Here is a 12,411-nt window from a genome sequence, read left to right on the forward strand (position 1 = left end):
AGCATAATATATTTAATACGCATATTAAATAATGCTAAATTAAAGACGAAACTATACTTAAACTACAAACATATATTTAATAAAATTAAATTAACCCCTAAGCTAAGCTAAAAATACATCATTTCTTTATTTTATCAGGCAAAAATACACAAAAAATATATATTTATTTTTGTATTCTTCATTATTATAATTATTATTATAAATTTAATTTTAAAACAGATATATTGCCCAATAGAAAAGGCAAAAATCCACAATAGGGTTCGTTGGCTCAGCTTTATAGAATTTGTTTACACTTTTGTTTTCATATTGCGAACTCGGTGTCTGATGCATTACAGTTTGTTTTATCAAGTTATTTGTTTAACTTTCTTGTTTTACGCATTGATAAGAAGGTAATTAAGTCGCACATTGTTAATGTCAATTTAAATCTGTTTAAACAAAACGCCTCTACGTTGACGTTTCTATCTCTCTCTCTCTCTCTCTCGCTCTTTCTCTCTCTCTCTCTTTCTCTCTCTCTCTCTCTGCCTCATTTTCCCTTTCTCTTTCTATCTCACTCTCGCTCTCCGTCTATATTTCAGTCTCTCACTCAATGTATGTGTTCTCTATCTTTTTTATGTCATTTTTAAATATTTACTTTTTAATTAGAATTCATTATTTAAATTGCCTATTTGTTTTTGTCACGAAGCTTATCTTAATCGCGTTTTCTCGGTAGTTTTTCTTACAGTAGCTCCAATAGGTATTTAAGCTTTGAATTGTCATGCAAATAGCTATTTTAAGGGTTATGCAATCAGTCAAGATTTTCAAATTAAAATAAAATATTTTAATGCAATTGTAATTAATATAAAATATTTTTATTATATATTCTACTATACATATTCTAATAATAAAATTTAAATTATTTGAAAATTTAAATTATTTAAAATATTTAAAAAATTTAAACTAATTGAAATACAAAATAATAAATCAAAATTTAATCAAATATATTAGTTTACATTATTTAAATATGTTTACAATTATTTTATTAATAAATTCTTAAGCCTCTTACACTCAGTTGCTCAAACGAATAATATTTTAAAATATTTTCTATTAATGATAATAAATTATGTTCTGGATGAACAATATTTTAAAATATTTTAAAAAATTCTTCACATTAAATCGCCAGCTATTCATATGTATAGCAAAGTTGTTAAACACCCCTCGCCCGCTGGTTTTGTTAGAGAATGTAAATTGCTGCGCTCTTATCAGCTGTCACCCACTTAAGTCGGGGCGAATAACACGACGACTAAAGTCGTAAAATTATTAGCCATAGGCAACAGCCAACTGCCAAGTTCAAAATCGACTGCAATTGGAGGTCGAGGTGAAGCAGCATTTCCGATACACATATTTGAACAACTGCAAGTGGCAATCATTGAAATGAAAACTCCAAGCAACAACAAAATGCGCCACGCGGCGTATGAGCAATGTGTCTGTCCATAATTCTGTTGTTTAATCAACTGCTGTCAGAAATGTTAATTGTGGCACAATAAAGCAAAACAAAAATGTTTGTGGATTTGACTTGCCTTTGGCTTGCCTTTGCGCCACTCGTATTAGTTGGGGGCGATAGTCGCATTTCGCCCAGTTGAGCGCTGGCATCGAAGTCGAAAGGTCTTGCCACACAATGCTGAGCCGTTCTCTTATCTTAGCCAGCTGCTGCCTGCTGGCCCTGCCCGCTGTTTGGGGCTACTTCGAGGGCTGCGATAACTCCTATAATCTGCAGGCGGGCACCACCTACCTGGAATCGCCCTACTACCCCAGTAACTATCCGGCTAGCACTTCGTGTCGCTACCACTTCAAGGCCCCCCTAGACCACTCTATCAGCATACAGTGCAACATTAATTTGCCATCGGTAAGCGGTCTGCCAGCACCCACTGTGGCCGCACTCTGATTGCCAATCACATTTCCAGAGCAATGGCCAGTGCCCCACGGACAACTTCTGGGTGGACAGTGAGGGCGATTTGTTGATGCGCACCGCTGAGAACTTCTGTGGCAGCGGCAGCTTTAACCGTGAATCGCTCTTCACTGAGCTGACCCTCGCCTACATCTCGACGAGCAGCAGCACGGGCCAATTCAAGTGCCAGCTGACTGTCAGGAAACAAAACTGCGCCTGTGGCTGGTCAGCATCGCCGCGCATCTCGAACGGCCAGAATGCCGCGCAGAATGAATATCCCAGCATAGCAGCACTCAAGGACATCAGCAACAACTTGCCCACTTTCTGTGGCGGCACGATTGGTGAGTAGAAATTCATCCAGTGGCTGAGCTCAAGTAAGTTTTAGAGGAGCTACAAAAAGTCTATCTTAGCTACAAGGAAAATTGATAGTAGTTTGTGGACAGCCTGCATGGAGATGCCTCAATAATTGGGTAGAATCGACTATTATTGACCTGCTTTATAGGCTAGGGATGCATCGATAGGTAGATATATAGACATTCAATTCTGAAAGTGAAAGAAACCCTAACTCAACTATCTTCGTATATGTTAGACTTTTTTGGGAAGTAATAGCGGAACCTGAGGAAAAATTTAACAGAAATTTTCCAACTATATTATATAGAAACTCTAATTCAATTAGAAAATTGAATCTAGAACCAAAATTATAGCTTTTTAGTTGCCTATTTATAGTCACAGGATAATCAAATATATTGCTGAGCAGCAACTTAAAAGTTATTCTTTTAATTGATCAATTAATATTTATTGTATTCATATATTGCCTCTTTGCTTTTTGAATGCATTAAATATGATACAACAAATACTAAAGAGTCCTAATATATATAAATTTTCAGTAGAATATAAATTTAATAATTTATTAATTTTATAAAAATATTAACAAATATTTTTCATATTTTTATGCAGCATCTCATCACAATATTTAAACTGCTGCATTCATATTTTTTATAATATTTAATGCTTATATTCTTTATAAAAATATAACCATAAAAAATATATAAATTTCTAAAATATAAATTTATATATATTTTATATATATATTTTTTTTTATATTTAGGTTTACGTGCCCTTTCATCACATTAAATATTTTACCATAAATTTATATGTGTTCTTACATCTTTATACAGTCTACGATTTTTCATAAAAATATAACCACAGAAATGGTATAAAATATTTAAAATTTTATAAAATATGAAACTTAATATAATTGATATAAATTGACTTATATATATATTATAATATATTTTTTATAATATATATAATATTTTTTTATATTTATATTTACGCGTCCTATCATAACATTCAAGCTCTTAGGATATTTTACTATAAACTTATATATGCTATATTATTTTCCACACTTTTATGTAGTCTCCCATCGTCACATTGTGACTGCTGCTCACTGCACTCTGCAGATCAGCCAGATCACCAACATTGTGGCTATAGTTGGCACCAACAATCTGCAAAATCGTAAGTGAATTAAATCAATTTTTTATCAATATTTCCGCCACATAATCCATCACCATCAAATCAAATTCTACAGCGAGCAGCTCCATGTACTACGCCCAATATGCCATACAGCAGATGCTGCGCCATCCGCAATACCAAAACGAGCCGAATGTTGTGAATGACATCGCCCTGCTGATCACAGCGCAGAACATTAAGTGGACACGTGGCGTGGGTCCCATCTGCTTGCCACCTGTTGGCACGTGAGTAGAGAGGCAGCATTGATTCTTATTGATTAACAAATCCTCACTCTGTTCCACTTTCTGTGCAGTTCCAGTAGCTTTGCCTATGAGGGCGTCGATGTAATTGGCTGGGGCACAACCTACTTTGCCGGCCCCACCGCCAACCTGCTGCAGAAGGTGGATCTTATGGTTGCGAGCAATTCGGACTGCCAGACGGACTACAATAACTATGCCGTAATCAACTCTGGCCAAATATGCACCTACGACTACCTGGGCCAGAAGCGCGACTCCTGCCAGTACGATTCCGGCGGCCCGGTCATCAAGCGGCTCTCCAGGCAATTCCTTGTGGGCATCATCAGTTTCGGCAAGACCTGCGCCTCAGCCTCCTACGCAATGGGCGTGAACACACGCGTCACAGCATACGTCAACTGGATACGCCAGAACACTGGACTTACCACTTGTGTGGTTTCCATGCAATAACTAATTATGTAGCTGAATTGTCTCAAAAAGCTAAGGAAAATATTCAAAATGTATTAAAATATTAAAATAAATGTAATAATTATAATGTTAATGTTCTTTATAATTCGCTGAAGGGAAAAAAATTTAAGCAATCTCATTTTTAAATCATATGTCATCAGGCTATAATGGTTCTGTTATATGTATTAGACAATTCTTAGAAGCGCTGTGCAAAGGCACATAAGGTAAGCCAATGTTAATTCAGTTAAAACTGTAAATTTCTTATAAATTGAAAGTGTTTTTTGAGAACAACTTAAATACATATTTTATATACAGATTCTTGACTTAATAGATTCTGCACTTTAAAATTAAAAAAAAAAAATTATTATATAAATTTTTTCTCAAAGCTAAAACAGAAATATATTCCCAGTATAAAAAAGCTTTAATTGAATAATATGCAAAAAATATATTTTATATAATATATTAAATTATATTAATTAAATAATATAGAAAATATATTTTTTCTGTTTTACAAAAGCCTTAAAGAAACTTACGATTTTTAATTTACACTGTGAGATACTTTATTTCTTTAGCAATTAAATTGAAATAAATATTTAAAAATATGTAATATTAAATTGTTACTTATATATGTTGACTAACATCGTTATTTATTATTTTAAATACATATTTAATATTTAATTGTTATTAATATGTAGTCAAAGATTCGTTATTCGTTTACTCAAAAATCATATAATATATTTATTATATATAGGCCTTCTTCTCTGTGTCAAGCTAAAATGCAATCTTATTTGCAGTAACTTACAACCTTCAGCCATAAGTCAAGAGCCGATTCCGTTATGTGACATTGACTTCGTAATCTACTTTCGCTGACTTTATGTAAGATATTATGTAAAATTTAAATATTGTTAAATAAAACATATAATATATCCATTATATACTTACATATATGTATATCTTACATATATATAGATGATCAGAACTGCTTCCCAAATAAGAGCAAGTGCAGTCTCTGTTTAAGATACTTGAGATCATATGCCGTCAGAATGTTGGGGTTGCCATCAGCCAGTTCGATTCTACTGCTGCTGCCACTGCTGCTTACGCTAGCAGATGCGCAGAGCTGCAACTGGCAGTACAATCTGCAGACCAACCAGCCCATCAATATAACCAGCGCCAATTTTCCGAGAGCTCTGCCGGCGGGCAGCAACTGCCGTTACCTGCTGAAAGCACCGCCCAATCATGTGATCCACGTGAACTGTCGCTTCGAAGTGGTAAGAAATGGTCGAGAAATACTTGCAGGAACTTCAACTCATTCAGGTTCGATCTGGTTTCAGTATCCCGACATCTGTCAGTCCAAGATTCTGTTCATCTCTCGAGACGGAGACTTTCAATTCCGCGAAGCGGAACGCTTTTGCCGCATGGGTCAAGTGACTCGCACCTCCAACTACCAGAGCCTCGCCTTGGCCTACCAGTCGACCAGTGCCGCCACCCAGCAGCGGGCCAGGCTCAGCTGCCAGGCGGTGGCACAGCGAGTGCCCTGCGACTGCGGCTGGTCCCAGCCGACGCGCATCACCAACGGCGTTGAGGCCACCAAGCACGAGTTTCCCTCGACCGTGGGCCTACGCGACATTAGCTCCAATCAGCCCATTTTCTGTGGCGGCAGCATTGTCAGTGATCGCTTCATAGTCACCGCAGCGCACTGCATGGCCCAGCGATCGCCCAGTCGTATTTTGGCTCTAGCCGGGGATCACGATCTCACCAGTGGTAAGTGCTGCTCAGCAGCTATAAACTGACTGACTTCCCTCTATATTCTCTCTTCATCTTGCAGCCAGCGAGTCGATATTCTCTCTTCAATACGCCATACAAAGCATTATCACTCATCCAGGCTACAGCAGCATTGGCGACTCCAATGACATCGCTCTGCTCCGCACGGCCACAACTATCGAATTTTCACGCGGCGTGGCGCCCATCTGTCTGCCTTTTGGACAAACACAACAGTGAGTAGAGATTAATATAGGAGAAAAACAGTCACGAATATAAATACTATAATACAGACTGCATTTTTTCATATATCTAACGATTTAGCTTACAATACATACAATACCTTAATATTTCTTATGGTTATCTTATGATATATTCCGATATACAATACGATACAGCTAACGATATTATCTGTGATATATATGATTCTATACACTACTATACCATATTATTACATATATGGCATATTACATATATAATATATTATTACATAGGTTTTAAAGACAGATTATATTGAGGAAGTAAATTCACAAGTTGAAGAAGAAGAAGAAATTGTTAAGTAAATTATCCAGTGCATACTATGTATTAATATAATATTTTTTAAAGATTCTAAATTTCATTTTAATGAAGTAGCATCAAACTATGAAGTAAATTATTCAGTGCATATTTTATAAATATTTATTAAAGATTTTATATATTATTTTAATCGATATAGTATCAAATTAAGTAAATTATCTAGTGCATATTTTATACATATTTTTTAGAGATTCTAAATTTCATTTTAATCGAAGTAGGATCAAACTATTCAGTAAATTATCGTGTGCACTTTCAAGGAATATTTTTCTTAAATTCTTCATTTAATTTTAATCTTTTTTTTAACAAATGCAACTTTTGCCTGAAACAAAAAGCAAACTCAATTTTCTAAGTAATCCTATAAAATTTGTTTTTATGGCTTATCTCAATGGCCTCGAAACTAAGTAGCACACCTAAAACGAAATCAAGCATTAACTATTAATTTATGCAGTCATAAAGAGTCTTTAAAGTATTTACCTTCACTTCGCGCCTACTAAGCAGAAGGTAAACATTATTATTATTATCATAAAGGCTCGAATCACCTCACCCTAAGAGACATATATATCATTACCAAGAACTGGTAGCACCACGACTATGACTATGCATAAATCTCTCTTAAATCTCTCTTAACTCCCTTAGAGCGGAAACCTACGAGATTGTCGATATCGCTGGCTGGGGTACTCTGGGCTTTGGCATGTCCAAATCGAATACACTGCAAAAGGCCAGCCTGATGACCATTGCGAATGCCGACTGCAGTGCACGCTATAATCTGACCGTAGCCAGCAGTCAGGTGTGCACCTACGACTACTTGGGACTGGGCCAAGACTCCTGCCAGTACGATTCAGGCGGCCCGGTGATCATGCGTCAGCGATCCCGCCTGTTTCTGCTCGGCATCATCAGCTATGGACGCGCCTGTGGCCAGCGCTATGGCATCGGAGTCAACACCCGCATCTCGGGCCATCTGGACTGGCTGTGGCGCTACTTGGGCGGTACGGTGTGTGCCCGGTAGGACGGCTGGTGTTTATTGACTGCAATGTGATAGGATGGCAGTTGTTGTCAGAAGCTTGACAATTGCTAGACAGCTCTCTGGGTGTTGGCCTTGAAGCCATTTGATGCTTCAGCAGTTTCTTGAGCTGCCGTTGCCGTTGTCTTTGTTGTTGTTGTTGTTGCTGCTGTCGCTTCTTCTTCAATTTCCAGTCTTCGAGTGTTGACAAAAGCCTTAATTTGCATTTAAATTAAAATGCTGTGACATGTTTTGCCTACATTTTAAACAACGCACAAAACTTGCAGTCCCCCCCTCGCTCACCACCTCCAGCATTGCAGCCTACAGCACTGCGCATAGTTCTTACCAACTACAATCAAATTTACTGACATTTTATACACTAACCTTTGACGAGTACTTTAGCTTAGTTCAAGTGTTTTGTCAACGGAATATTTTATAAAAATACATTTATGAAATTTATGTTGCTATTATGATAAATAAAAATAATTGAACCGGAAAGAAGCAATTCTTAAGTAATCCTCCAATTTGTCTTTAGACTTATCCAAATAAAAAACAAGTAAGAAAGCTCTAGTCGAGACTGCTCGACTACGAGATCCCCTGAACCCTTGGAGTGCTAGCTATTTCAATAATTTTTCGCGTCTTTCAGCTTACACAAGAAACACACACACATACACAAACACATACACATACAAGCACCCACGCATAAACACGCATGGGCTGCAGTGTGCGCTTACTATGAGAACTTAATTGTTTAATAACTTTTTTTGTGGACGTACGATCTTCATGAAACTTTCAGATCATGATTATAACATGAATATGCATGTAATTGCTAAAGCACAAGTCTCTAGTATTTGAAATACGCGTTTTACAAAAGTGAGGGTGAGGGGGTGAATTTAGAGGTGGGGGGTAAATTTTAACAAAAACCGAAATTGTATAAATTGCATATAAGCATACATTCAAAATTTGGAGACTCTAGCAATAAAGGTGTAGAAGATATAATTTTATAACTGGTTTTCGATAAGGTTTTTCATCGATAAAAAAAGATCGGGATGAGTTATCGAATTTTAATGATAAACTCGATATCCGCGCTGTAATTACGAACATTTTACAAAAAATTTGAAGTCTCTAGCTCTTATATCTTCGGAAATCGACGCGTTCAAACATACGGACAGACGGACAGACGGACAGACAGACAGACGGACAGGGCCAAATCAACTCAGCTCGTCACCCTGATCAAGAATATATATACTTTGTGGGGTCTGCCACGCCTCCTTCTGCCTGTTACATACATTTCAACAAAACCATTATACCCTGATTTCCCATTTTCAATGGGTTCAGGGTATAATAAATTATTTAAAAGGTAAATTAATAATTCAAGAAATAAAAATTCACCTTAATGTTTAGTAATAATGTTTAATGTTTCCATTATTTTATGAGCTATGCTTACAAAATTATTTTATAAATTTTTATTTATTTGTTAATTTTTTTTTTTTTTTAATATAAAACTGATCAAAGTCAAAAGAGCCAATAAAAATAAAATAAAATATATATAAAAATATGACTTGACTAAGAAATTCAAAATCATATCTGGCACTAGAAAAAACTAAAATATATTATTTAAAATCTTTAAAAATAAACTTAAATAGCCAAAATATATATTTTTTTTAATTTTGCAAATAAAATAAAAATATGTGTATAAAAATCATAAAATAAAATATATTTCCAATTATCCTTACCACATCTAGGTTTGTCAATGTGCATTTGCAGTGCATTCATTGTTCGTTCCGTTATTTACTTTTGTTTGTTGTATTTGCATTTATTGTAAAATGCAACTCATAATTGTTGTTGTAATTGTGTGCTAACTCAATTTCTCGGCGACGTTGTTGTTGCCGGCTTTATGTTATCTGAAAATTGCGTTAAATTTTGCATAGGCCTTGAAGCCTGCAAGCCAAAAAATGATTCCAGCCCTAAACGTTGCGCCTGCTGCGTCTGTTGCCTGCTGCAGAATTAATAAATTGTTCATGTGACGAGGCAAATTGTTTTTTCTAGGGGGGGAATATTTTTGCATTGTCGTGCATGTATTTGTAATTTGTTCGGAACGCAACTCAAGTAGGTTTTTAATTGAATTCTGCTGGCAATAAATACACAAATAAATAAATAAATAACAAGATGTGGCGTTGGGCTTTGATATAGCAAAGATGTAATACTCTGGGAAGTGTTTGAATGTGGAAATCGATTGTATTTATAGGAATGAGTGTTGAATGTTGTGAAAATATTTAAAATAAATAATAAAAATTTTAATTACAATTCGTAATAATAAGCTGTACTCTGTATTTTGCTATTCCCCTTCTATAAAATATAAGAAACTTTCATAAAAAGATATAGAAACTTTATATAGAGCCTAGAAAATTTTAAAATATCTATTCTCATTTTCATTATATTCAAACATTTACTAAATAAAAAACAATTAATAATAAGCCGAATTATACGGATAGATTCTCTTCATGAATCAAAATCATCAACATTTTATTTAAATAGAGAAAAATATTAAATATACCCATTAAAGTTACCTCTTCTCTTTCATATTCAGATCTAATCCCAAGCAGTCACTGCATTCAATGTCACTTATAATGACGATATTGAATTTTAGGTCTTATATTTTAATGCCTCACTTCTCGTCATACATAGATTAACAAAATTTCATTTTTCGAAAGTATAAAAATTGTTTTTTAAAAGATTTGCCCAGAAGTAGGTGAAAAATATTTATTTATAAATTTGTATCCCCCAAAAGTTTTAGTTAAACATTTTCGGCAATGACCTCAAGGAGCGTATCGACTGTGAAATGTGTCGCCCGAACTCTGCAGGTGTGTCGGCGTCCCTATAGTAGCCGAGCCCTGCTGGAGAAAGGCTACGATGCATTGGCAATGAGCATGAAGCTGAGCGACAAGCGATCGTGGCCGGAGCGCGAGGAAAGCTTCGCAGCTGCTCAACTGGCGCAACAGAGCCGCGACTGGAACAACTTCAGACAATTTGGCACCAATAGCATGCGAATGCATTTGGCCAGAAGATCGGGCGCTACGCCCCGACGCAACAGCATGATTGCGCTAAGGAATGCAAAGTCCAAACGGAGCACAGCCGCCGGGGCACAGTCGCACAGCGAGACCTACTCCGAAGAGAAGCAGGATCTGAGCGACGAGAGCGACGAGGACGTGGAGGTGGGCACTGTTCGTGAAGTAATCTTTGGAAATATTGACAAGGAGGACGACCAACTGCTTCAGCGCAAAGCTGATCAGGAACTGCTATCGCAAGTGACCAGGCAACGACCGTCTCATCAGCAGGCGCTTTCAAAGAAAGTGATCGCGCCCTATTCAACGTATAATAACCACAGAAATACCTGGGCCGCGTTTCGTCATCGTATGATATATGGAGGTACAGGCTATTAAACACAATATTGTGCTGCCGCAAGGTAGACAGACACAGAGCTTACTTACGGCTTCCCCTAAATTTCGGTTTTACCAACTATTTTTACAACAAAAAATTTAACTCTTGCATGCAGTTATTTATTGGAATTTAAAATCGAAAATTTCCTATATACATATAATACTTGACAATGCCAGCAAAGATAAAATAAAATAAAGGAAATTGTTTGGCAAATAAAACAGAAAAACAAAAATCTTTTTCTCTTCTTGATCGGTACCGTTTTTTCTTTAGCAGAAGCCGCCGAGTAAGCCATAAACAAACAAACAAACAAACATTTGCACACTATTCGAATCATTATTAATATATTTCATATATTGCCATTCCAGTTACCGAACAGTCACTTCAAATAGAAATATGGTCTCAAGCGACTGGGTTTCTAGGAAAACATCAAGCTCTACCGAGAATCAAAGAACTCGTCAGGGAACTGCACTCGCCCTGCATCAAAATTCCTCAGTGAAGTAAGAGAAGGAGGTGAATAAACCAGAAGTTATCAGAAGTTAAGTTAAGAGCATTTTTTTTGTTTTTTAATGTATGAAAAAAAAAAAACAGAGTTTGCTTATTAAATATATATATGATTTATGAATTGTTGTTGCTGCTGTTTCATTCCCTCCTCCTTTCCCTATATATACTGTAATTAAACAATTACGAGCTCTTCGGTCAAGTAGGCCGCTTCTAGTACTTGGCCCAATTTAACACGAACAACATCAAAGACAACGTCAAAGTGCAGTCGCGACTAATTACGCCAACAAGTGGAAAATACAAAATGAATTGCAGATTTTTTATATAAATATATTTATGTTTGCATGTATATATAAATGGTTGTATATATGTATGTGTATGCATTAAAATTAACTCGCACAAAGCACTAGAAATGGCAACAACTTAACAAAAACAATGAACACGAAAATGAAATCAGAGCATTTTGCCGGGCCAAGTTAATTGCATGACTTGGCCAAAAAGGGTGCAGCACGTCGCATAACGGGAGGGATGCTGTTGCTGTTGCTGCTCCTGCTGCTGCTGCTACTCCTGCTAGTGGGCCACAGTGCTTTGCATAAGAAGTGTCCGTTGGACCTCGCTGCCAGTGCCTGTGTAATCCTTTGACTCTTTTTTATTTTTTATGTATTTCTTTTTTTTTTTTTTTTTTTTTTTTTTGCCCCATTGATTTTTTGTATATTATAAAATTTATGCTGCTTTGAAAAAAAAGTGTTGTTCTGCTTTGTTGCAATCTGTGTTGCTGCCAGTCGTGGCACTTCATTTTGCGCCTCTCTCTCTCTCCCCCTCTCTCTCTCTCTGCATCGCTTGGCTGTTTTATTGTTTTTCTTTTATGCCAAGCGCCCGGCAGCTTTTGTTGTCGAGTGGGCCAACAACGACGCCAAGAGCTCAAACCCCAAAAGGCTTGACAATAAAAATTATGAAGCGTATTACTTGAGTGCACTCTTATTTGTATTCGGTCCTTTCTT

At 36.3% G+C, this 12,411-nt stretch overlaps 3 protein-coding genes across 5 annotated transcripts; all 3 read left to right on the top strand.

Annotated features, from left to right (window-relative positions):
• The first annotated feature begins 1,581 nt into the window (after nucleotides 1-1,581).
• LOC108614979 (venom serine protease) lies at nucleotides 1,582-4,225 on the top strand. The gene is made up of 5 exons (XM_018009204.2): nucleotides 1,582-1,882; nucleotides 1,941-2,265; nucleotides 3,344-3,442; nucleotides 3,516-3,681; nucleotides 3,750-4,225. Exons 1-5 carry the CDS (start codon nucleotides 1,655-1,657, stop codon nucleotides 4,138-4,140), a joined length of 1,209 nt encoding a protein of 402 aa, XP_017864693.2. The 5' UTR covers nucleotides 1,582-1,654; the 3' UTR covers nucleotides 4,141-4,225.
• A 140-nt stretch (nucleotides 4,226-4,365) lies between these two features.
• On the top strand, nucleotides 4,366-8,270 carry LOC149268602 (venom serine protease). Of its 2 annotated transcripts, XM_089470255.1 has the most exons (5): nucleotides 4,366-5,013; nucleotides 5,107-5,405; nucleotides 5,469-5,898; nucleotides 5,963-6,131; nucleotides 7,108-8,270. In XM_089470255.1, the coding sequence occupies exons 2-5, from the start codon at nucleotides 5,181-5,183 to the stop codon at nucleotides 7,475-7,477; spliced, it is 1,194 nt and encodes a 397-aa protein (XP_089326381.1). In that variant the 5' UTR covers nucleotides 4,366-5,013; nucleotides 5,107-5,180; the 3' UTR covers nucleotides 7,478-8,270. The 2 variants fall into 2 exon arrangements, with proteins under 2 accessions (XP_089326381.1, XP_089326380.1); XM_089470254.1 differs by having other exon boundaries at nucleotides 4,366-5,405.
• A 1,836-nt stretch (nucleotides 8,271-10,106) lies between these two features.
• Nucleotides 10,107-11,539, top strand: LOC108617397 (uncharacterized). Of its 2 annotated transcripts, XM_018013189.2 has the most exons (2): nucleotides 10,107-10,900; nucleotides 11,278-11,539. In XM_018013189.2, exons 1-2 carry the CDS (start codon nucleotides 10,285-10,287, stop codon nucleotides 11,406-11,408), a joined length of 747 nt encoding a protein of 248 aa, XP_017868678.2. In that variant the 5' UTR covers nucleotides 10,107-10,284; the 3' UTR covers nucleotides 11,409-11,539. The 2 variants fall into 2 exon arrangements, with proteins under 2 accessions (XP_017868678.2, XP_089326965.1); XM_089470839.1 differs by lacking the exon at nucleotides 11,278-11,539 and having other exon boundaries at nucleotides 10,107-11,144.
• The last annotated feature ends 872 nt before the right edge of the window (nucleotides 11,540-12,411 follow it).

Source organism: Drosophila arizonae, chromosome 5 (assembly GCF_054131065.1).
Source record: "Drosophila arizonae isolate 15081-1271.41 chromosome 5, UAZ_ARI_1.0, whole genome shotgun sequence".
Taxonomy (NCBI): Eukaryota; Metazoa; Arthropoda; class Insecta; order Diptera; family Drosophilidae; genus Drosophila; species Drosophila arizonae.